At 43.1% G+C, this 25,807-nt stretch overlaps 1 protein-coding gene across 1 annotated transcript in view; it reads right to left on the bottom strand.

The window, feature by feature from the left end:
• Window positions 1-25,688, bottom strand: part of LOC144597698 (adenylate kinase 7-like) — a 40,339-nt gene extending 14,651 nt beyond the window's left edge. The window contains exons 1-12 of the mRNA XM_078407229.1: window positions 25,431-25,688; window positions 20,992-21,171; window positions 17,784-17,892; window positions 17,462-17,556; window positions 15,959-16,069; window positions 15,079-15,162; window positions 12,065-12,153; window positions 9,543-9,633; window positions 7,912-7,986; window positions 5,604-5,753; window positions 2,411-2,539; window positions 122-251 (exon numbers count right to left, since the gene is read on the bottom strand). Of these exons, the coding sequence (XP_078263355.1) occupies window positions 122-251; window positions 2,411-2,539; window positions 5,604-5,753; window positions 7,912-7,986; window positions 9,543-9,633; window positions 12,065-12,153; window positions 15,079-15,162; window positions 15,959-16,069; window positions 17,462-17,556; window positions 17,784-17,892; window positions 20,992-21,171; window positions 25,431-25,535 (1,348 nt within the window). The 5' untranslated portion in view covers window positions 25,536-25,688. The remainder of the gene's footprint in view (window positions 1-121; window positions 252-2,410; window positions 2,540-5,603; window positions 5,754-7,911; window positions 7,987-9,542; window positions 9,634-12,064; window positions 12,154-15,078; window positions 15,163-15,958; window positions 16,070-17,461; window positions 17,557-17,783; window positions 17,893-20,991; window positions 21,172-25,430) is intronic.
• Between the last annotated feature and the right edge of the window lie 119 nt (window positions 25,689-25,807).

The following is a 25,807-nucleotide window of genomic DNA, read 5'->3' as shown; positions in this document are numbered from 1 at the left end:
CAGTACTCTGCGTCCTTATTGACCTTATGAATCCATGCTGCATTTGAAAAGGTTTTGAACTCTTACATTTACCTACTTGGTACATTTATTCATAAGTAGTTGAAATCTAACTATCAATTACCACCGTTCTGGCTCATATTTTCTCTGACTTGATCGAGGAGTTCCTGGGGATCACTGTCTGCTTCTCCTTCAGCATCTTCTTCCTCAGCTTCTTCAGGTTCCTCAACCTCAGGTTGTGAAGTCCGTAATTCCTATGATGACAAACATGCAGCTTGAGATAAAGCCGTAAAAACAAAACTACTTTACTTTTGAGAAAACCCCTCTGTTTTCTTGAGCTGCCGATGCTTTCCAGTGTCGGTTCTCAAAATATAGGCGACGTTCTGTCATGACTGCTGATTTCCCAATGGATCTGGAATTTGTCAGGAATCTCTGAAATTTACGCAAGGAAACCTGCTCCCGGATTCAGCCCCGAGTTTCATCGGGTACAGGATTTGTGAACCCATTTATTTTAATTAGGTTTGCAGGGTAGAAAGGAAAGGATATGATAGGTTTATTATTTCTGTTTGTGATGATTTTAATTATGTATAATTATCTGTATATCTCTAAAAGAAGAAAAGTGTTTCGAACATTTCCAGTTTTTATTTCAGGTTTCCAGCTTCTGCAGATAGACACAAAAAGCTGGAGTAACTCAATGGGACAGGCAACATCTCTGGAGAGAAGGAATGGGTGACGTTTCAGGTCAAGACCCTTCTTCAGCCCTATGGCCCAATTGACCCACGCTGACCAAGATGTCCCATCTAAGGTAGTCCCATTTGTCACAATCTCCCATATGACAAAACCATATCCCTAACCAGCCTGTCTATCCAAATGCATATATATATCTTATCCCTTAGAATCCGCTCTGGTAATTTACCTATCACAGATGTTAGGCTCACTGGTGTATAGTTCACAGGCTTTTGCTTGCAACCCTTCTTAAATAGAGTCATAACATTAGCCACCCTCCAGTCATCCGTCTCCTCACCCGTGTCCAACAATGACTCGTGTATCTCCGTCTGGACTCCTACAAATTCTGCTGAGCTACCCGCAGTATCCTCGGATATATCTGATCTTCTTAAAGAAGAGCAAATGAGATACCTCTGTTGTTCTGTCCACTACATACGGCTCAGTCAACATCATTAAAACAGATTATATGGATATTACTACCTATTTGCTCTTTGTGACTTGCTGACGTATTTATTTTATCACCATAGTAGCTACAATTCAAGGATCCAAGATGGCGTCCAACCCAGGTGACTGTTTGTGTGCTAGTCATAGAAATGGATCTGCAATCAACCATTACAATCCACTCTTTTCCGCACACTGTAGATGGCACGATTGCAATCATGTATTGTCTTTTCGCTGACTGGTTAGCACGCAACAAAATCTTTTCACTGTACCTCGGTATACGTGACAATAAACAAAACCTTCAAAAGTTCTTCATTCGTTGAAAAGTGCTTTGGAATATCCTAATAAGATGTCAAGAGTTGCTAAATAAAAGCAAGCCAGAAGGAGATGGATAAATAGATCTGAAAATCAAAAAAGACTGCAAAAGCTGGAATGTATAAGAAGGAACTGCAGATGCTGATTTAAACCGAAGAGAGACACAAAAAGCTGGAGTAACTCAGCGGGACAGGCAACACCTCTGGAGAGAAGGAATGGGTGATTAAGAGGCTGAGACATAGCATGTAATCTGAAAGCCAACACTTCTGACACTACGGTACTGCAGTGGAATGTCAGACAAGAATTTTGCATTCACAATGCTGGAGTGGGATTTGAACACAGAATCTTTTAATTCAAGAGACATGAGTGCCACTAGCGAACCACAGCTGACATGAATCAATGAAGTTTCTGTCAAGGTCCATGACCAGAGGACGATAACAATAGTCCCACAGATGAAATGAATACACCGTTGAGAAATATTAGAAACGCTCAGGCTTTATAAATTGAGGCAATTATTACATTAGATCACATGCGGCTCATAAAATATTTAATGGCATTTTAAATATTAAAGAGCATTTTAAAAAAACCCCCAGGAGAACTGGAACATGGATAAGCAGAGACCAGTGAAAGGTAAATTTAAAATCTAGTTCAAGAATGAAATTCTTACTTAACTCTACAACATCCACCAGGCGGGATAGAAGAAGATCATAAGACATTGGAGCAGAATTAGGCCATTCGGCCTTTCGGGTCAGCTCCGCCATTAGATCATGGCTAATCTATTTTTCCCCTCTCAAGACCATTTTCTTGCCTTGGGAGGTGGGGTCACTGGGACAGGGTGACCAGATCAGAGGGCTCGAGGCTAGAGCTTGGACAGTTGAAGTGTTCTTTCTTTGTCCCTGACTTCTACTATGCACGGTCAGTGTAGACTTACCAGATCTGCGATAGCCTCATTGATGACGTCTTTTATTTTGATGTGGTGCAGCTTGTAATACTTGGCCAACTTCTCCGCCACTGAGTTTTTCCCCACTGCTGGTGGTCCAAAAATAGCAATTTTTAATGGCTGTGAAAAAAAAAAGTGATTTATTTGTCAGAATAATGAAACATTCGACGTGGAATAATTCAGCAAAACAGCGTAAACCCTTTGGCCGTAAAACAAAAATCAAACATAGATGTAACTGGAAACAAAAGGGAGGCAGCTATTAGCCTTCAGCATGGAAAATGTGTGCGGAGCACCTCACTGGGAGAGGCTGGAGTTTAGGTGGGTCCAGCAGGTGGGAAAGTCAGGAGGGTGCCAGGCCTGGCATGGAGGGTCCTGATTCCTTGCTTGACTGATGCAGGCTGACTGGACTTTGTTGCATTTGTTCTTTCCTCTGGGGTTTGAGAACCCTGGACAAGGCCGGCATTTATTGTCCATTCCACTTGCCCTTGTGAAGGTGGTGGCGACTCCTTTTGGTAATTCTACTGTGTTGACGGTGCAAAATCTCATTGTTACCGTACAGTAAAGCACCATTAATCCTACACGCTCAGGACTTCAGTGGTATGGACTAGTAGTTTAGCTACAGGCACCTTGCGTTTTACATGGAGGGTTACGTGTTTACAATTCAAGATCCAAGATGGCGTCCAACTCAGGTGACTGTTTGTGTGCTAGTCATAGAAATGGATCTGCAATCACGCATTACAATCCACTCTTTTCCGCACACGGTGGATGGCCCGATTGCAATTATGTATTGTCTTTTCGCTGACTGGTTAGCACGCAACAAAATCTTTTCACTGTACCTCGGTATACGTGACAATAAACTAAACCTTCAAAAGTTCTTCATTCATTGAAAAGTGCTTTGGAATATCCTAATAAGATGTCAAGAGTTGCTAAAAGAGTTTGGGTTACGTATTTCAAAATGCCTAAATTAAACGTATGTGCGACTACATTGTCAGCAGCGCAGTGGCGCAGCGGTAGAGTTGCTGCCTTACATCTCCCGAGATCCAGGTTCGGTCCTGACTATGGATGCTTGTCTGTATGGTGTTTGTACGTTCTCTCAACATTTCTACATTGTGGGTTTTCTCCGGGAGCTCCGGTTTCCTCCCACATTGCAAAGACGTACAGGTTTGTAGGTTAATTAGATTCAGTAAAAATCGTAAACTGCCCTAGTGAGAGGGATAATGCCAGCCTATGGGGTGATCGCTGGTCAGCGTGGACTTGGTGGGCCGAAGAGCCTGTTTCAGTGCTGTATCTCCAAAGTCTAGAGTCTAAATTTGAGTGCATTATTCTGAAAATACCAGTGCGTAAATCAAGCTTTGGTATTAAAGGAACAAGCTCATTATTTGGAAAATGCATAAATCACACACACACGTAAAACGCGAGGTGCCTGTATCATGTATTATACCATGCAATACATGAACACATTATTAATTCATTTTTTAGATTTTTGACCCTTTGTGTATGAAGGAATGGCAAAAAAGCTTCCAAGACAGGATGATGAGTCACTTGAGTTGGTGCTCAAATTTGAGATTTATCCAGCTAGGAGACAAGAAATGCTAAATATGATCTTTTCAAACCTTCAATTCCACAATATCGAAACAGGGTGGGGCAGAAATATAAAATTAAATGTGGATTGAGTTACTCTGAGGATAATGGCACATCTGGAATCTGCATATAGATCTTTGCATGTCCCTATACACGTCTAGCCCCACAAGTAAAGCTCTTTGGGCAAGGTAATAAAGGAAATATACTGAGGTCCAGTATGAATCAGTCTTCAAAACACAGCAGGGAAAAATGGGAGGGAGAATGACAACAGCACCAATAAACACTCATTCAATGTTCAATATGTACATAAAAAGTCCAATAATCATCAATCTCATTGTATGGAATTCCCCATGGATCTGCATCAGACTCACCAGGTGCTAGTTTCTATACTTCTTTTGACGCAATAGGGTTCATATGCTCCCTTTAACACACTAGGGTCCCAGTTCCCACACTCACTCTATTGCAATGGGGCTCTGGTTCCAATGCTCCTTCTAATTCTCTGGGTCCCTGGTTACAATGCTCCCTTTAACTCGCCTGGGCCCTGGTTACAATGCTCCCTTTAACGCACCAGCACCCTTGAAACACATCCGGTTCTATTTCTCACACTTCCTTGAAACTTATTGGGGCCCTATTTCTCTGCACTTCAAAATAAGTGCATTGAAGCTTAATCCATTGGTTGGAAAATTTATCATCCCAGCATGTAATATATCTAAAAATAATTGAATTTGTTTAGCTTATTATTGCTACGTGCACTGGGGTACAGTGAAAAGCTTTTATTTGTGTGCTGTTGTCAGTGAACAGACTATACATGCATACAACAAGCCGTCCACAGTGCATAGATAAAGGATAAAGGGTACAACATTCGGTGCCAATTATCCTACAAGTGTTTGGGATGTAGGAGGAAAGCGGAGCACCCCGGATGAAAGCCGCATGGTTACGGGGAGAACATGCAAAATGCTCCTTCTAATTCTCTGGGTCCCTGGTTACAATGCTCCCTTTAACTCGCCTGGGCCCTGGTTACAATGCTCCCTTTAACGCACCAGCACCCTTGAAACACATCCGGTTCTATTTCTCACACTTCCTTGAAACTTATTGGGGCCCTATTTCTCTGCACTTCAAAATAAGTGCATTGAAGCTTAATCCATTGGTTGGAAAATTTATTATCCCAGCATGTAATATATCTAAAAATAATTGAATTTGTTTAGCTTATTATTGCTACGTGCACTGGGGTACAGTGAAAAGCTTTTATTTGTGTGCTGTTGTCAGTGAACAGACTATACATGCATACAACAAGCCGTCCACAGTGCATAGATAAAGGATAAAGGGTACAACATTCGGTGCCAATTATCCTACAAGTGTTTGGGATGTAGGAGGAAAGCGGAGCACCCCGGATGAAAGCCGCATGGTTACGGGGAGAACATGCAAAATCCACACAGACAGCACTCAAGGACAGGGTCGAACCTGGGACTCTGATGCTGTGAGGCAGCTGCTCTACCAGCCGCGCCACTGTGTTCATTGTGTTTTCTCTAGGTTCACTCTTTCTCCATGTAAAACGATATTTCTACAAGAAATGATCAGTCATTGAGATAACGAACAGCTTTACCATGAGTTCCCGAGACTGCTTGAATTCTTTGAAAAGGGTCTGGATGTTTTCCACAATGCCAGATTCAGCCACCCAGCGGATGTTAAAGTTCTCCTTGATGAAGAAAGCCTCCATTGTCAAGTTCACCAGCAGGTGATCAAAATCTGATTGCTGTTAAAACAGAAAGCAAGTTCAAACACTTTAACTTTCATATTTTGAAAGGTAAGATTGAATCCAGTAAATAGTTTGTGGTTTGCCTAGAATTTGAAGCATTAATCACATTTGTTTGAGCATTAATCATATTTGTGGAGTCTCGGGTCAACGGTAAAAATTCCAATGAAACGAGTTCATTCAATATATTAACCGCCTTTTTCATTCACATGCCAAAGGGATACCTCCATTTTAAAGTTTTCAGTACTCATTTCTCGGAATAGCCATCAAATTAATGTTCCTCTCTCCTCCTCATTCCCTCCTCTCTCCTCACACACTGCATGTCCCTGCTCCAATACACTTACTCTGCTCTAGCTTCCTTCTGATTCCTCCCAAACATCCCCTCCAGTTTGATTTCCTAGTTTCAAGCTACCTAAGCAACCTTACTTCATTGTCAAAGATAGACACAGAGTGCTGGAGTAACTCAGTGGGTCAGGCACCATCTCTGGAGAACATGCATAGGTGATGTTATGGGTCGGGACCCTTCTTCAGACTCATTCTCACACTGCTTACAAGCCCCGTCCTTTCCCACTGGTGGTTTCTAATGAACCAGGTGAAGCAATGCCAAGAGTCTGAAGAATAATAAAGTAATCCCATCTGTCGGAGAGAAACGAAAGCCATACCATAAGATCCGCTAATTTGAAAACTGTAGAAGGTATTTTCAGCAACAACATTGTTTAATAATAAACAAGTTGTTTTTATTTTGGTGATCAGGGCATGAACAACATCGGTATTGCTGGAAGCTGGTGGCATAATCCAGGAGTACAGTGGCCATGTCAAACCATTTATTTGTAGGCTGACTATACTTTTATTTAATGGAACAAAACCTTACTGAAACTATAATGCGTGAGTCGCAACCTTTTTTAAGAAGGGGCAAATTATTTCTTATTTTCTAACTCTTCATATGTGCTGCATTTCACAATAAAGCAAAACTCAATTTTGCCAAATGCCTACTTCCTGAAGCAAAAGCGTCACTGTACACATGGGTACGTTTCAGTTCTGCATTGGTACATAACAATAAAATCCTCTTCCACCTATCGGCAATGGTTAATTGTACAACATAAAGCAATGACGGTCATTGCACTGTGCACGTGCACAAGTCTTGTGCTTAAAACCAGTTCAAGATGACCACAGTTAGCTGGCTACCATTAGCCAACATCCATCCTCAGCAAGTGGCTGGGAATATCCCTCTGCCTCCAACAGCAAGAGGTGGCAGGAGCCTACACGGGAGCAGGGAGTGTATCAAGGAGCTGGAGTGGGGCTCTGTGTGCAGAGAAAGTGTAGCAGTGACATCTACAATTGTCTACAAACAGCAGTAGACTGTCTTCCTGGTGACTTGGAGTGTTTTTCTGAGGCGTTTACAAACTACTACCACATTTACACCACCCGTGTAGAAGATCCCTGCTGCCGACGGCTGTGGAGGCCAAGTCAATGGATATTTTTAAGGTGACGATTAACAGATTCTTGATGCGTAAATGTGTCAGGGGTTATGGGGAGAAAGCAGGAGAATGGGGTTTAGAGGGAAAGATAAATTAGCCATGATTGAATGGCGCAGGAGACACGATGGACCGAATAGCCTAATTCCGCTCTTAGAACGTATGAACTTACTAGACCAATACTTCTCCTGCATTGGTGCAGCACCCTCTCCTCCCCCCTCCCCTCTCCCCCCCTCCCCCTCCCCCTCCCCTTCCCCCCTCCCCCCTCCTTCCTCCCCTCCCCCTCCTCCCCCTCAACCCCCCTTATCCTCCCTCCTCCTCCCTTCCTACCTCCCCCTTCCCTCCAGCCCCCTCACTACCTCCCTCCCCCCCTAGGAGATTGATTTAAACTTTAAAATGTGAATAACCTAAAAAATATAACACCGATTTCAATGAAACCTCTTGCATTAGCACTAAAGGGACAATGGTGAGTAAGGTGGGCCTACAATTGTCGCGCTATCATGTACCGTTTTGGCTGTAGTTCAGGAACAAACAAACAGACAGGTTTTAATATATAGATAATTTGTGAGCAATGAGTATTGCACTTTGTGCTGTCTGCCTCATTCCAGCTTTTGCAGTTCCTTGGGTATCCAAAATAGAAATCCAAGTGGTGAAATGATTAAAATCAGACAAGAAGAACTTACCGTTAACTCATTATTTAGCAGGGCATTGTCTTGTGGAATGTGCTGGATCTTGCCTGGTCCAAGCTTACTGATTGCCTGTAAGGAGAATCATAATATATTAACTGTGCTTCTTGAAACAATAGTTCTGGATTCTAGATTAATGTGTTCTTTTGGGTTACTCCAATTGCCTGTTTAATATAGAATTATGCATCGTGGACCAGAAGATCAATTGAGTTTCTTAAGCTGATATTGTAATCCAAAATAAGATAGAATGTCTGTGCAGCAAATCGTTTAAATGTCTCAAAGCACTGCACTGAATGAATACATACGGCATCAATAACATCCCACAGACAGAAATTAAGTGAATGACCGGAACAATACTCTACTCCATCTGCAATGGGTAGTTTACAGGAGGTATTTACCATGCAGACTGGCTCAAAGCATGTGAAAAAAACAGTTCCCTCCATCTCAGATTGTTTCAAGTTCAAAATTGAGCAGCCTGTCCGCTTTCCCAACCAATTTAAAGGCCTTTGTGTCCATATAATGAACAATTTCCTAAGCATGTGAAATGCAACGGTAGGGAGTTTGATGGCAATGTAAGGGAGTGGGTAAAAATCATAGCGGGGTGAGGGAGGGGGGGGGGGGGGGGTCAGAGAGTCACATGTGGGTCAGACCAGACAATGACATTCTTTCACTCCGTAAGCACAACCGGTTGATCTTTGATAGGAATCCAACTGCTTTGTGATTACTTTTACTTATTTCAATTTCCTTTCTTTTAATCTAATGGCTTTTTGACGTTATTAACCCCTTAAGTGCAATGTTTGGGGTTTATTTATTTATTTATTTTTTAGATTTAGAGATCTACATTAATAGATTAAGAAAACAACTGCAGATGCTGGTACAAATCGAAGGTATTTATTCACAAAATGCTGGAGTAACTCAGCAGGTCAGGCAGCATCTCAGGAGAGAAGGAATGGGTAACATTTCGGGTCGAGACCCTTGTTCAGTCTGAAGAAGGGTCTCGACCCGAAACGTTACCCATTCCTTCTCTCCTGAGATGCTGCCTGACCTGCTGAGTTACTGCAGCATTTTGTGAATAAATACATTAATAGATTTATAGCTATACATTAAATATAAAACCACCCAAATCCCTCACAAGGAAAAGTGCTTGGCTGGTGAAATTAGTCAAATATCCCTGCCATACCATACACATGCTAGAGAAAACCCTTGGTGCATGTAGGTGACGTGACATGTAAATGAAATCTAAGGATTCCTTTGAAGACAAAAGTGATAGTTTAAGGCTGTCCTATTTTAATTTTCACCTCATTTTCTGCAGGTGCACATGGATGAAAATGATGTTGGGACGTTTGTTTAAGCACTACAGTACAGGTAGTGGGGAGGTTATGGGGAGAAGGCAGGAGAATGGGGTTAGGAGGGAGAGCTGGATCAGCCATGATTGAATGGCAAAGTAAACTTGATGTGCCGCATGGCCCAATTCCACTCCTATTCCGTATGACCTTATGACTTACTATGCATCAAAATTATGTCAAATATTCCTCCTTTACATTTTATATCATTTCAGAAGATCACTGTGCACGATCAGAAAAAGAACCAGACTGAAACATCTGCAGCAAGTATCTCTAAGCATTTACCTTGACTATTTCTTTCATTGTGTGCTTTGAATCGTCCAATGCAAGAATGTAGTACGTTTTCGGTTTATGTTCCGCTACATTTTGTAACACGCTGCAAAATAAGGCCAAAAGGAAGTCACTCTTTTAAAATATCGCAGACCGCTAAATGGTCTGTTCCAAACTTTCTCTGTCACTGGAACAAAGTGTCACAGTGTCGTACAGAGCCTTGGAGTCACACAGCAGAGAAACGGTCCCTTCGGCCCATCACATCCCTGCCGACCTTTTTGTCCATCCACACTAATCCCATTTGCCTGCAGTCGGACCAGATCCGATTATGCCTTGCCTTTTTAAATGTCTGTCCTTCATGCCCACTGTGTGTTGAAATTCGAGACAACTTAAGAAATAAAAATAGCTTGTTCAAAAGGATGTAATTTTTCAGCATCTGAAAATTGGACTAATTCCTCTGATACCAGCAGGAAGCACCACAGTTGGAAAAGTGTGGTATTCTCTGACCTCCATTTCCATTGAGCTCATGTCTCCACTGAGACTGGGGGAATCACCCCAACACTACTTAGCCTACTTCAAAACATCGTATTTCCAACTTCATATATTATTAAAACTAACAGGAAAGATTTCAAACCAACAGGTAAATCAAGTAAACATCAGATCGTAGTTCTCTTTTCACCTCTTTGGACATGTACCAAGCTTTGAACAATAGTGAAGGAAAATAACTGCAGATGCTGGTACAAATGGAAGGTATCACAAAATGCTGGAGTAACTCAGCAGGTCAGGCAGCATCTAGGAGAGAGGGAATGGGTGACGTTTTGGGTCGAGACCCTTCTTCAGGCTGATGCTTTAAACAATTATGCACAACACAGGTAAAGGGCATAAAAGAAAAATAATGTACTTTTATAAATAAATAAAGCTTTATACTTTGTAACCACAACTGAATGTCAGAACAAGAGCTTTACAGTAAGCTCTTGTAATGATCTAATACATGATTTAATTATCAATGTAATAAATAAGTTATCCATTTTTTTAACCAAAGCTGCTGAACAGTATCCCAGAATGTTTCAATCAATTACAATGGAAAATATGATCTCAGACCATTTGGGGAATTAATTTTGCTTAAACATCTTACTTGATATTGTTTTTCTGAATGACAAAGCAAATTCTCTTTGTTAATGACATCATTTTGGTATTGTGTTGTGGTAAAGTTATGTTAAAGGTTAATGTTTGTTTTAGAGTGAGTTAAAAAAATAAATGCAAGCACACTTTGTTCTTTGGTTTGGGCAATTGTTCGTCCCTCATCGAAATAACAGTCGCTGAAACAACAGCAGACAAAGGAAGCTAAAAGGCAGACATTTATCGAGGCAAGATGGAAGTCTGCTTCAGGATGATCATTAATGTTCTTTAAAATAAAATCAATATATATGGTAATGATTGTATTTTTGCCCTAACAATGAAATAAATATTTTTTGCAGGCTTGCTGAATACTTCATCAATTGTATTCAATACATTGTTGAATCATTTAAACCAGCAAGGCCCAAATTCAATCCTTCATCTCGGCATTGGTAGGGTTTTACATTAGTAACTGAGCCAGCAAGGCCCCTTCCTGACCATTTTCCAGTAGGTGTTGGAACTATAGGGAAGACCTCCAACTTGGATGACTTCATCCTATGCTTACCCAACTTGAAATTCAGTTCCATTCCATTTAAGCAATGGAATTGAACAGCCCAGTAATTACATTGGTAGGTAAAATTATACCTCTTATTTTGTGGAGTTATCCGAGACTAATTTCATCTGCATTATTTTTGTCAGAGAGGACAAAGCAAGCATGACTGTGGCGTTGCTCTGACCAAAATTCATCATGGTGGTTGACAAAGAGTAACCACACATGGATGACACACAGGAAGTTAACAGTAGGCTGGAAAGGAATCACTATGTTCCATAGAAAGCTTTTCACTGTATCTTGGTACATGTGGCAATAAACAAAACTGAAACTGAGAAAGAACACAATACAGTTAAATAAATGTACTCCATAATCAGTCTGAAGAAGGTATTCTTTATATTCCCTCCACAGATGCTGCCTGGCCTGCTGAATTGCTCCAGTAGTTTGTTTTGTTTCTCCTTATATCATTCTGGTTCCTAATTGAGCAAATCCAATGTGCATGACATGATGCAGTTAGACCAAATGGAAAATCCAAGCAGGTTACAAAATAAGCCAGTCGAACCTCAACTGTTGTCACATGAGGAATGTACTTCAAATGTTGAACAGGATGTTTATAATGTTAAAGAAAATTGCTCATATAAACAATGTCATCATGATGCGGACATCCTAAATAGAATCTGGAAAACCTCTCTTAGTCAATCATGATACAAGACTGTACATAATTATGATGCAAGTAAAACGATTGCAGAATTTTATGAGCTTCTGTATTTGTAATTTAATAAATTGTGCTTCCTGATAAGCTAAGTGAAGACTACAATTGCTGATGGCCCTTTATTAGATTGTTAGTTCCTCCTTTTATTTTTCCACTTACCCAGCTAAGTCATTCACGTGAATGGTTGGAATTACATTTTTTCCATCTCCAAAGCATGGTATTGTTGGATTCAGCCCAAGCCAGGCCTCCTGAACACGGAAAGAAAATCACATGAGGCTGGTTTTGCATATTCTGGTAGATTATATAAAGTGATAAACAACGTGAGAATCATAGCATTGCATGAAGCACAAAGATACAAGTCATCGGTTCTAGCGAACCAAGGCAAAACTCATTTGGACAACAATCAACTACATAACCAGAGGTGTGGAACTGCGTAGTAATTTTTGTCAAACATCAGCCCTTACCTCAGTAATTCAACATATGGTTGGTAAACAGGGATAATCCAAATAAAACAATGAATAAGGGATGCCTGAATGGATGAGGAGTTGGCTGCGCCTAACGGCTGCGGCTCTCTGGCAGTCTGTTGTCTTTTTTTCTTTTTTTTTTGTTTGTGTCGGTGTTGGGATGGTTTTTGTTTCTGTTTTTGGCTGTGTATGTGTGGTGGGGGTGTGGGGTGTGGGGGGGTGGGGTGGGGCGGGGGGAAACCTTTCTTTTATTAGGTCTCTTCCCCGGGGCGCAGCTCGCCCGCGGGGCCTTCCATCGCCCGGCGCGGCGCGGCTGCGGGACTTAACATCGCTGGCGCGGCTCGGCCGCGGGACGTTTCAGTGCCCGGTGCGGCTCGGCCGCGGGACGTTTCAGTGCCCAGCGCGGCTCGGCCGCGGGACGTTTCAGTGCCCGGTGCGGCTCGGCCGCGGGACGTTTCGGTGCCCGGCGCAGCTTGGCCGCTGGACTTAACATCGCCAGCGCGGCTCGGCCGCGGGACGTTTCAGTGCCCGGTGCGGCTCGACCGCGGGACTTAACATCGCCCGGTGCGGCTCGGCCGCGGGACGTTTCAGTGCCCGGTGTGGCTCGGCCGCGGGACGTTTCAGTGCCCGGTGCGGCTCGGCCGCTGGACTTAACATCGCCCGGTGCGGCCGCGGGACGTTTCGGTGCCCGGGGCGGCTCGGCTGCGGGGCCTTCCATCCTCTTGCGGGGGCTGTGCGTGTCGGTTGCCTCGGTAGGGGTCGAGCTGCCTGTCCGTGGGTGTGGGGGGAAGAGAGGGGAAGTTTTGTTGCCTCCATCACAGTGAGGGGGTGTTTGGAGTCACTGTGATGGATGTTTGTGTTGGGGTCGGGTGTCCTGTGTTCTTTTCTTTTTTGCTGTGTCTTGTGACTGCTGAAATTTCATTCGGTGTTGTGCCGAATGACAATAAAGTGTTGTTATGTTATGTTATGAGGTTTATCTTGACAATTAACTCAAATGGGAATGTGGAGAAAAGAATGAAATTAAGATCTCTGTTGGATATTTGCCTAACTTCAAACTACACTAGGTAATCCTGTGCTTCTTTTATAAGATCGGGTGGTGCCAGTGACGGCTTAGGTCCATGAATCAACACACCATCAACCTGGGTGTACTACACTTGATCCCCTGTGAGTTAATTCCTTGGGTATAAGATCACTAAACTGTTGCTGCATTATTGGAAATAAGGAGTGGTGGAAAAGACTAAACATCTCTCACAAAGCATCAGAATGGATAATCAATAAACCGAGCAGAAAGAATCACAACACAGAAAGAGATTTTTAGAGATACAGCACGGAAACAGACCCCTGGGCCCACTGAATTCGCGCCAACCAGCGTTCCCTGTACACCAGCACTACACTCTTGGGACAAATGACAATTTTTTATCAAAACCAATTAACCTACAAACCTGTACGTCTTTGGAGTGTGGGAAACTAGAGCATCCGGAAGAAACCCACATGGTCACTGGGAGAACGTCCAAACTCCGTAGTCCAGATCAAACACTTGCCTCTGGCGCTGTAAGGCAGTAACTCTACTGCTGTGCCCTTGAATTCAGTTGGTCGTTCAAACTAATACGTTTCTTGCTCAAGTGATAGTCAAAATAGGCCCTCACCTCTCCTCCACCATTACACTGAGCACCGGCTCACCACAGGGCTGTGTGTTGAGCCCCATCCTTTACTCCCTCTACACTCACGACTGCGCCCCCACCCATCCCACCAACACCATCATCAAGTTCGCGGATGACACGACTGTGGTTGGACTCATCTCAGAAGGAGATGAGACAGCCTATAGGGATGAAATCCAAAGGCTGGCAGCATGGTGTTCAGTGAACAATCTGGTCCTGAACTCCTCCAAAACAAAGGAACTTATAATTGACTTTAGAAAAACCAGTGGAGATTACGACCCACTCTACATCAATGGGGTCTGTGTGGAAAGGGTACCAGCTTTCAGGTTCCTGGGTACGCACATCGCAGAGGATCTCACCTGGTCTACCAACACCATCACCACAGTAAAGAAGGCACAGCAGAGACTCCACTTCCTGAGGATCCTCAGGAAAACCAACCTGCAGGAGAAGCTCATGTTGTCCTTCTATCGCTGCTCCATCGAGAGTGTGCTGGCATACTGTATAACCACATGGTATGCCAGCTGCTCAGAAAAGGACAGGAAGGCCCTTCAGAGGGTCATCACGACGGCCCAGAAAATCATCGGCTGCTCACTGCCCTCCCTGGAGCACCTGTTCAGCCTACGCTGCCTCAGTAGAGCAGGCAAAATAATAAAAGATCCATCCCACCCCGGCCACCGTCTGTTTGTTCATCTGCCCTCTGGTCGACGTTTCAGGTCGATCAAATCCCGAACAAACAGACTTAAGAACAGTTTTTACCCCAGGGCCATACGAGAACTGAACACTACCTTGCACTAGGCAACACCGTTAAAAAATCGGTCATATAATTGTATTTAATTGTATTTATGTATTTATTTGTTTTTGCATTTATTGCATATATGTTTGTACGCACCGTCAGGATTGGCTATTTTTTAATTTCGTTGTACTCGTTGCAATGACAATAAATGAATATTATTATTATTATTATTATTTGTGTCGATGTAAAAATGATACCGTGGACTGGGTTTACTCAAGACTGTCAGAACGAAAAGGACTAACATTGTAAGTTCTTTACCTTGAAGAAGATATGAAACACACTTTCATCCATTCCATAAATGATTCCAGCAGCAACAACATAGGTGGTAAACTTTTTCTTTTTCTAAAATAAAGGAGAGATGTAATGTTTTTTCTAAATAGGCAAAACGGTTTGCCTACCCTACAGTATTAATAGAACTAAATTCTAAATAGGGGCATGGTAGTAGAGTCAACGGACCTGGAGCCAGTGTTGGGAAGCATTGACTCAAGAGCATGAGATTGAATTTCACCATAGCAACAGGGGAATTTAAACTATATAAAAAATCTGGAATTTAAAAAATAAATGCTGGTCTCATTAAGCAGCAACCATTAAAATACTGGATTGCTATAAAAAGATATCAACTTCACCAGTATCCTTCAGTGAAGGAAATCTGCCCAGTCAGACCTATATTTGTCTCCAGACTACCACTGTAGTTGACTCTTAATCTCTGTAGTGCAATACTATCAAACAACCATTTTACTTCCTTTTGTTCTTTAATGGGTTGACGTTTATATTCCGGATTTTCGTTCCAAATTTATGAACTAAAACACACAGACCACCAATGTATAGAAAATAAATAGGCAGCTCAAACCCTACAATTTATCATTTGGAGAGACAATGGTAAAAGGTGCACCACCATCTGAAAACTCTCACCTCACATACACTTGTATTCGTGGTTACTAGCTTCCCGTTAAACGTTGATCAATCCCAAATTCTCTTTCTGACAGCATAATCTACATTCCCCTTGGAACTTGGAGTAGAAATGTTGCCAGAATATTCTAGTGGATTGAATCTTTGCTGATCGAATGTTAAGCCTTTACACCTGTAACCTGAAAAATTACTTTTCTAAAATATTTATTTATTTTGTGTGGTTACGTACAGTTTTTCCATATTTGATAACTAGTTTCTCAAGGCTGATGTGATCCTTATAGTTTGTATGGGGCTTTCTTTTGCGATAATCATCCTCTGTGAATGCAGCCTCTGGATCCTCCTGAAAAACAAAATTGCCGTTAACCTTTTCCCTCCATGTGTACATTAAAATAGCGGATTATATTATAAAATATACATGGTTTACCTTCTGGTAAATGCCTGCCTCATACTGGAAATGCATCATTTTTAATTTTGATTTATGTTCCATTATGGAATACAATCCTGTATGGCTTACCTTTTACATAATAATGGATATCTAATGACTTTACATAATGGAAATGAAGATTATTTTGTTGCTTCTAATTTCAGTTCTTAATGGTGCTATCTTGTGCCACGCTTGGCTCCATTGGAGACACAAGAGACTGCAGATGCTGAAATCATGAGCAAACAACAAAGAGCCAGAGGATCTCAGTGGGTCAGACCAAATCTTTGAAAGGATATGGGCAGATTTTGAGAGTTGGAATCCTTCTTCAGGGGCTGAAGTAGAGTGGCTGGTAGAAACAGGTGAGGGGAAGGGTTGGGGCAAGAGCTGGCGAGTGGATGGTAGGTAAATTAGTCCGGTGAAGTTGAGAGGGGTAGAGGTGGTCACACCGGCTGGAGGATATAAGTGGGTAAAACAAGCGGTTGTAGATGGTGAAATCTGATAAGGATAGGGAGAATACCAGGAAATATAGAAGCAGAGAGAGGGTTGTGGGTAATTAGGAACTGGGGAGGTGGTGGAGGAGGAGGAGGAATAGAATACAGGGAGGGGGTAGGGGTGAGTGATGAATAGGAGGAGGAGGAAAAGGAACTGGATGATGGGAGGGGGGAGGAGTGAAAAGAAAGGTGCGCGTGCATTCCCGGATTAAGGGTTTCATAATTAATAACACACACAGCCAAGGATGTCACTATGGTATCTGCCTCTACCACCATCCCTGACAACACATTTCAGGCACCCACCACACTGTGTGTTAAAAATTCTGTCCTGCACATCTCCTTTAAGTTTGTCCCTCTCACCTTAAAGCCTATGCCCTCTTGTCGACCTATCTAGGAGAAGGTTCTACCCTATCTAGGCCTCTCATAATTTAATATGTTTATTTGTTTAACAATTGCCATTTTTTTTAATTGTCTGAGAAATTGACCCCACAATGGATCCAGTTTTGAGTTCTCTGAATGAGGTTCAAATGAACTGATCTTCTTAATAGTGGGTTAATAATTGCAACTGTTTACAGAGAAATAATTTAAACTCTGGATCCTACAATTGCAGATGGGCTGTCCAGTCAATCTCCAGATCGACAATGTCTTCAGCATGTACATGGCACAAACAATCCATTGTGCTTGACTTTGCAACATAAGCTACGTCTAATGTGTTCAATAATTCTCCTGCAATAAACACTTAACTTTGTAACATGTCTAAAGCAATCTAAGGTTCAATTAAATGGCAATAACCAAAATACAAAAAAAAAATCCTTACAGGATCAACAGGTTTAGTTTGAGCCCACGTCATTATTGTTGATAGCAAAATAAATATCTTTGGACTCTCAAAATGTTCTAAATCTGAATGAAGTGCTGCAGAGGGAAAAAGAAGAGAATTTTTTTTTTTTTAATGACTGAACATTATTTCATTGTTTACTTCTCCACTCCAGAATAAGACACGGAAATGTATAACATTTGTACAGAAATGGGTTTAAAAAATAATCCAGATGGGTTTATGAAACTGGGTTAAAACAAAATAAGCAAGTAACTGTGGAGAAAGCAAAATTGAAAAGCAGATACATGAAGTGATAAATCAGAACCTGAAACAGCCCACGAGGCTTCGTCAATTTGCTCAGGGTCTTCTGTGATGTTGTAAATGACGACGTCACACTCCTGAAGGTATTCAAACAGTTGCTCGTGCATATCATACTGTAGAAAGATAAAAATAACTATCTTTACCCAGTTTATTGGATGAAATCCAGGGAAATTATTCCAACTTTTGAACATAATTTCACCTTTACAATTAAACTTGTCTCAAAGCAAATTAGATGGTAATTTTCAAATCCAAGTTATATTTTTTTGTTGAAAAAAAGGCCAACTTCTCGGGTGCAGGTACTTTGTGGCACAATTCAGCACATCAGGCAGCAGCTGTGGAGAGTATGGACCATTCCATTCACTGCTGCTGCCTGATCCATTGAGTTTCTTCAACACGTTTTCCTGCCTGATCCATTGAGTTTCTTCAACACGTTTTCCTGCCTTCTCTCATAACCTTTGCCACTTTTAGTAATCAAGAATCTATCAATTTCTGCTTTACAAATACCCAATGTCTTGGCCTCCACAGGTGTCTGTGGCAATGAATTCCACCGACTCACCACCCTCTGGCTAAAGAAATTCCTCCTCATCTTCATCCTAAAGGTATGTCTTTTATTCAGAGGCTGTGCCTTCTGGTTATGGACTCCCATTACTGGAAACATATTTTCTACGTCTGCTCTATCTAGGTCTTTCGGGTAACAGATTCACTGGATAGATATAAAGATACCCAAAGAGGAGGACATAAAGTGTTGGAGTTACGCAAGATTCCAGTAACTACAGTTCCTTGTGCCTCCAAAGAGGACGACACTGGAGATAACATACTGTACAAATGTGACCAAGACCTTGTTGAGAGATGAGGGCAAACAGAAGCTGGCAATATTGGCTGAAGGAATGGAAATCAGTGAAAACAATGTGTCTGTTTTTAAAATGGAAAGGGAAATAATGAGCATTTAGAACAAGAAACTGCCCAGCTAACATCTGAATGTTAAGTAGCCTTACCATGATAGTTGAGATTACAAGTTCAATCAATAGGTCTCTTTCAAATCCTGAGTAGCCTACAGCCAATTTTGGCGATTTGTACATTAATAGAAGTTGTTAATCTTTGTTAAAGCCATGATATGGGCTGCGGGAGATTTATTCTTTACAGAGACAAAGTCAACTTTGTCTTCTTACCTAAAAATAAGGATATACTTGCTGTGGAGATAGATCCAAGAACATTCATCAGTGTGGTTCATGACATGGCATATTTGGCATATGAGTAGAGATTGAGTATGTTGGACCTTTATTTTTAGCGTTAAAAAAAATGAAAGATGCCTTAAGTGAAACGTGTAAAATTCTGGCTGAGGAGTAGAACCAGCAGTCTTACCTGGAGGGATGTGACTATAAATGCAACAATTTAATTCAAAGCTGCGATTGATACAGTTTTGAACGTTAGAGGTATCACAGGGTGCGGGCACAGGGCAGGAAAATGGTGGTGAAGGCATAATCTTGTCGAATGTCAGTGGATGTTGTTTACCTAGATTTTCAGAAAGCCTTTGATAAGGTGCACGTGATGCTGCTAAGGAAGATGAGAGCCCATGGTATCAAAGGGGAGATACCAGCATGGATAGCAGGTTGTCTGGATGGCAGAAGGCAAAGAAAGAGTGGCAAAAAGGGGGCTTTTTCTGCTTGGCTGTCAGTGACTAGTGGAATTCTGCAGGGGTCTGTGCTGGGGCCGCTACTCTTCACATTGTATATTAACGATTTAGGCAAGGGGATTGTGGCTTTGTGGCCAGGTTTGCAGATAATACGAAAATAGGTGGAGGGGCAGGTAGTATAGAGAAAGCAGGGACTCTGCAGAAGGACTTAAGACAGGTTGGGAGAGTGGGCAGAGAGGTGGCAGATGGAATATAGTGCAGGAAAGTGTGGAGTCATGTAGTTTGGTAGCACAGCGGTAGAGTTGCTGCTTTACAGCGAATGCAGCGCCGGAGACTCAGGTTCGATCCTGACTACGGGTGCTGCACTGTAAGGAGTTTGTACGTTCTCCCCGTGACCTGCGTGGGTTTTCGCTGAGATCTTCGGTTTCCTCCCACACTCCAAAGACGTACAGGTATGTAGGTTAATTGGCAGGGTAAATGTAAAAATTGTCCCTAGTGGGTGTAGGATAGTGTTAATGTACGGGGATCGCTGGGCGGCACGGACTTGGAGGGCCGAAAAGGCCTGTTTCCGGCTGTATATGATATGATATATGATATGGTAGTAGGAATAAAGGCGTAGACTATTTTCTAAATGGGGAGTGAATACAGATATTGGAGGTGCAAAGGGACTTGGGAGTGCGAGTGCAAGATTCCCAAAAAGTTAATTTGCAAGTCGAATCGGTAGTAAACAAGGCAAACGCAATGCTAGCATTTATTTCAAGAGGACTAGAATGCAAAAAAAACAGGGATGTAATGCTGAGGCTCTATAAGGCACTGGTCAGGCCGCATTTGGAATATTGTGAGGAATTTTGGTCAGCATATCTGAGGAAGGATATGCTGGCTCTGGAGAGGGTCCAGAGGAGGTTTACAAGAATGATCCCAGGAATGAGTGGGTTAACGTGTAATGAGCGTTTGACGGCACTGGGCCTGTATTTGCTGGAGTTTAGAAGGATGAGGGGGGACCTCATTGAAACTTACCGAACAGTGAAAGGCTTGGATAGAGTGGATGTGAAGAGAATGTTTCCACTAGTGGGAGAGTCTAGGACCAGAGATCATAGCCTCAGAATTAAAGGACGTACCTTTAGGAAGGATTTGAGGAGGAATTTCTTAAGTCAGAGGGTGGTAAATCTGTGGCATTTGCCACAGAAGGCTGTGGAGGCCACGTCAATGGATATTTTTAAGGCAGAGATAGGTAGATTCTTGATTAGTATGGGTGTCAGAGGTTATGGGGAGAAGGCAGGAGAATAGGGTTAAGAGGGAGAGATGGATCAGCGACGACTGAATGGCACAGGAGACTTGTGGCCTAATTCTGCTCCTATCACTGATGACCTTATGAATGACAAATAAGCCCAATGGTCCCAGTGCCATATTGTTTTGTACCAGTCAATTAGTGACAGGGAATCCAATAGTGAACATAGACATATTTTCTTCTTGTCAAACTCAAAATATTAAAGATACAGAGATATTATGATGATCGATCTTGGCTCAGAGTTATGTTCAGAGATATTTTTAGGTTCAGAAAATAAATTTAGGGACTTACAGCGAAGACTTCAAAAGCAAAATCAGGCTTCTTCTCTTCAGGATTTTTCATAGTTCCCACCACTTGATACGTCCCCTTGACCAGTGGAACACCTTTGACAGACTCTGCCTCTTCCTCAGTTTGTTCTTCGTCATCATGCTGTTCCTCCAGGGACGATCCAACCACAGCATTTGAGAAGTACTGGAAATAATCGGGTATCAGAATTTAACCATTGGAGTTTCAAATCTAAGCCTGCCAGGCAGAATTTTCACATTGCAAAGAAACTGTGAGGGTTTTGCAACAGATCTACAATGATATCAATAGTTTGGATGCTAGGAATCTTCGAAGAATTCAGCTGGGTAGATGCATCACGACAGAGGTGCACAATTAAAAAGCCGGACCTACAGCGGGACATAACGGTGGAGCAGCGGTGGAGGATGCCGACAACTTTGCTTGACCAGAACAACCCAGTAATGCCACCAGTAAGTCCTTCTGCAGAGTCCCTGCTTTCTCTATACTACCTGCCCCTCCACCTATTTTCGTATTATCTGCAAACCTGGCCACAAAGCCACAATCCCCTTGCCTAAATCGTTAATATACAAAGTGCCTTTATGGCCAGCTGCACTTGAAACGACCTTTCAATAGACAATAGGCAATAGGTGCAGGAGGAGGCCATTCGGCCCTTTGAGCCAGCACCACCATTCAATGTGATCATGGCTGATCATTCTCAATCAGTACCCTGTTCCTGCCTTCTCCCCATACCCCCTGACTCCGCTATCCTTAAGAGCTCTATCTAGCTCTCTCTTGAATGCATTCAGAGAATTGGCCTCCACTGCCTTCTGAGGCAGAGAATTCCACAGATTCACAACTCTCTGACTGAAAAAGGTTTTCCTCATCTCAGTTCTAAATGGCCTACCCCTTATTCGTAAACTGTGGCCCCTGGTTCTGAATTTCAAATGGTGCCAAAACCTGGCGACTCTTGTATATTGTCTCAGTGGACCAGTCCTATACACTTTTACTTTATCTGAGATTGTGTTTATGTATTGTAATACTTTACTGAACTGTATGCACAAAAATCATTTCACTGTACCTCAGTACATGTGATAATAAAGAACCATTAAACCATTGAATTTCGGTATTCTGAACACAACACTACATTTAATCACTGGCACTAAGATGCTTGTTCAAAGTTTTCAGCTTCAGAGAAAGACAAAACACCTGGTAACTATTTACCTCTACCTATGTTTAGCTGATTCCGCACCACCAATTGCACATCTTCTGAAAAAACTGAAGAGTTTTACTCAGTATATTAAATTATATTGTGACCCAAACTATGAAGTTATATTCCCACACTCTGTTCCTTCTACTCAGACACCTTAAAGCAGGTGTTGAGAATTTGATCTATTTCTTTCCTGTTCTGGTCAGGTCAAGGTGAAAACTGCCTCTGTTATCTGAGTTAGACACAAAATGCTCGAGTAACTCAGCGGGACAAGCAGCATGTCTGGAGAGAAGGAATGGGTGATGTTTCGGGTCGAGATCCTTCTTCTGTTATCTGAGTACTAGTTTAGTTTAGTTTAGTTTAGTTTAGAGACACAGCATTGGCACAGGCCCTTCGACCGACCGGGTCATTGCCAACCATCTATCACCAGTTCATACCAGTTCTATGTGCCTGTACACTTGCATTATGTCAGCACATGCATCCTCTCTCAAACTAAACTCATTTACAAATTAACTCATACAACACTCATTTGCCAGCTCTCTCACACAATGCCCATGCACACGCTCCTTTACACCATGTCCATACATATGCCCCCTCAAACAGTGTACACACTCCCTTACGCCACACCCATTTAACATTCCCTCACATCATGCCCATTTACACACCCTCACACCACACCCATTTACACACACCCTCACACCACACCCATTTACACACCACACCCATTTACACACCACACCCATTTACACACTCACACATAATCTCTTAACATTGTTGTTTGCACACTCACAAACTCTCAATTCCATCTTGTTTCCCCCCCCCCCCCCACTGTCCAGTTCCTTCCAACCTATATTCGAGACACTTCAACTGCTCTTCAACACTGCAACAACTTTCAGTTCCTTGGCTCCCATTGCATCATCTTTACCATGGGCATCCAGACCCTTTGCACCTCCATTCCCCACCAGGAAGGACTCAGGCTCCTCCACTTCTTCCCAGAACAGAGACCCAATCATTTCCGCTCTATTAACATTCTCCTCCGCCTGGCAGAACTTGTCTGCACCCTCAACATCTTTCTTTTGACTCCTCTCTCTTCAAGTTAAAAGTGTAGCCTTGGGCACTCGCATGGGCTCCAGCTTTGCCTGCAATTTTGTTGGTTGCTTTGAACACTCCTTGTTCCAAAGGTACATTTGCACCATCGTCCAACTCTTTCTCCGCCACATCGACGACTGCATCGGGGCTGCTTATTGCACCCATGCGGAACTTGTTGAATTCATTCACTTTTACTACTAACTTCCACCCTTCCCTCAAATCCACATGGACCTTCTCTGACACCTCTCTCCCCGGTCTCTGTCTCCATCTATCACTTAAGATAGATGCAAAATGCAGGAGTAACTCACTGAGTCAGGCATGATTTTCTGGAGTAAAAGGAATAGGTGACATTTCAGGTCGAGACCCTTCTTCAGATTGAGAGTTGGTAGGTAGGAAAAATAGAGGTATGAAAGGGTTCAGAACAAATCAGAGCCGGCACTGATGATCAAGGAAAGGTGGAGCCCATAATGGTCCATTTCTTGTGTAGGAAGGAACTGCAGATGCTGGTTTACATCGAAGATACCCACAAAAGGCTGGAGTTACTCAGATGCCTCCTGACCCACTGAGTTACTCTAGTTTTTTATGTCTATCTATGGTCCATTTTTTCCCAGGCTTTGTCCTGACCCTCCTCTCTTCCAGTTTTCTCCCCCCACCCATCCCTCCCCCAATAGTCTGAAAATGGGTCCTGATCTGAAACCGCTTCTCCTGACTCTCAGTCTGAAGGGTCTCGACTCGAAACATCACCTCTTCCTTCTCTCCAGAGGTACTGCCTGTCCCGCTGAGTTATTCCAGCACTTTGTGTCTTATTTCCTTGTTAACCAGCACCTGCAGTTCCTCGCGTCCACACAAACTCTCACACTCATCTCGAAACTAAGGTCTAAACTATTCTGTAGAAAGGAACTGCAGGTGCTGAAGAAGGGTCTCGACCTGAAACACCACCCATTCCTTTTCTCCAGAGATACAGCCTGTCCCACTGAGTTACTCCAGCACTTTGTGTCTTATTTCCTTTTCAACCAAGCACCTGCAAGTCAAGTCAAGTCAAATTTATTTGTCACATACACATACACGATGTGCAGTGAAATGAAAGTGGCAATGCCTGCGGGTTGTGCACAAAAAGAATTACAGTTACAGCATATAAATAAAGTTAATAAGTTACTATTAGTGTCGACAAAAATTTAGTCTCTGGGGTTATAAAAGTTGACAGTCCTGATGGCCTGTGGGAAGAAGCTCCGTCTCATCCTCTCCGTTTTCGCAGCGTGACAGCGGAGGCGTTTGCCTGATCGTAGCATCTGGAACAGTCCGTTACTGGGGTGGCAGGGGTCCCTCATGATCTTGCTTGCTCTGGATCTGCACCTCCTGATGTATAGGTCCTGCAGGGGGGCGAGTGCAGTTCCTCGCGTTCACGCAAACTCTCACACTCATTTCTAAAATAAGGTCTGCACTATTGTGTAGGAAGGAACTGCAGATGCTTGAAAAAAAGGTCATTTTTTCTCCAGAGATACAGCCTGTCTCACTGAGTTACTCCAGCACTTTGTGTCTTATTTCCTTGTCAACCAGCACCTGCAGTTCCAAATGTCCACACAAACTCTCACACTCATCTCTAAATTAAGGTCTAAACTATTGTGTAGAAAGGAACTGCAGATGCTGAAGAAGGGTCTCGACCTGAAACACCACCCATTCCTTTTCTCCAGAGATACAGCCTGTCCCACTGAGTTACTCCAGCACTTTGTGTCTTATTTCCTTGTCAACCAGCATCTGCAGTTCCGCATGTCCACACAAACTCTCACACTCATCTCTAAACTAAGGTCTTAACTATTGTGTGGGAAGGAACTGCAGATGCTGGTGCTGAAGAAGGCTCTCGGCCCCGAAACATTACCCATTCGTTTTTCTCCAGAGATGCTGCCTAACCTGCTGAGTTACTCCAGCACTTTGTGTCTTTTTTTCCCCTTGTCAACCGGCACCTGCAGTTCCTCGCAAACGATGCTCTAAACTAAACAAATGCAGGAAGGAACCAGCAGGTCTTGTTTACACCGAAGATAGCGGGATCAGGCAGCGCGTCTCTGGAGAGAAGGAATTCAATGGGTGATGATGTTTCGAGTCGAGACTCTACTTCATATTAAACAGACGCGCTGGGCTGCTGGTTCTCACTGACTTTGCCCACGTAGCGCCCCACGAACGAGTCGAGGTAGTTGATGAAGATGCGCTTGCTGCGGATTTTCTCGGGCGGGCCAGGGCTCTCATCGTCATCGCCGGCCATCGCCGGCCTCTGGAGTCGCGGCGACGCCACCCGTTGCTAGGGACGGGACGGATCCCCGCCACCCGTTGCTAGGGACGGGACGGATCCCCAACACCCGTTGCTAGGGACGGATCCCCAACACCCGTTGCTAGGGACGGATCCCCGCCACCCGTTGCTAGGGACGGATCCCCAACACCCGTTGCTAGGGACGGATCCCCGCCACCCGTTGCTAGGGACGGGACGGATCCCCGCCACCCGTTGCTAGGGACGGGACGGATCCCCGCCACCCGTTG

Source organism: Rhinoraja longicauda, chromosome 10 (assembly GCF_053455715.1).
Source record: "Rhinoraja longicauda isolate Sanriku21f chromosome 10, sRhiLon1.1, whole genome shotgun sequence".
Lineage (NCBI taxonomy): Eukaryota > Metazoa > Chordata > Chondrichthyes > Rajiformes > Arhynchobatidae > Rhinoraja > Rhinoraja longicauda.
Note: the sequence above shows the minus strand (reverse complement) of the source record. Positions and strands in the feature narration are given on the sequence as shown.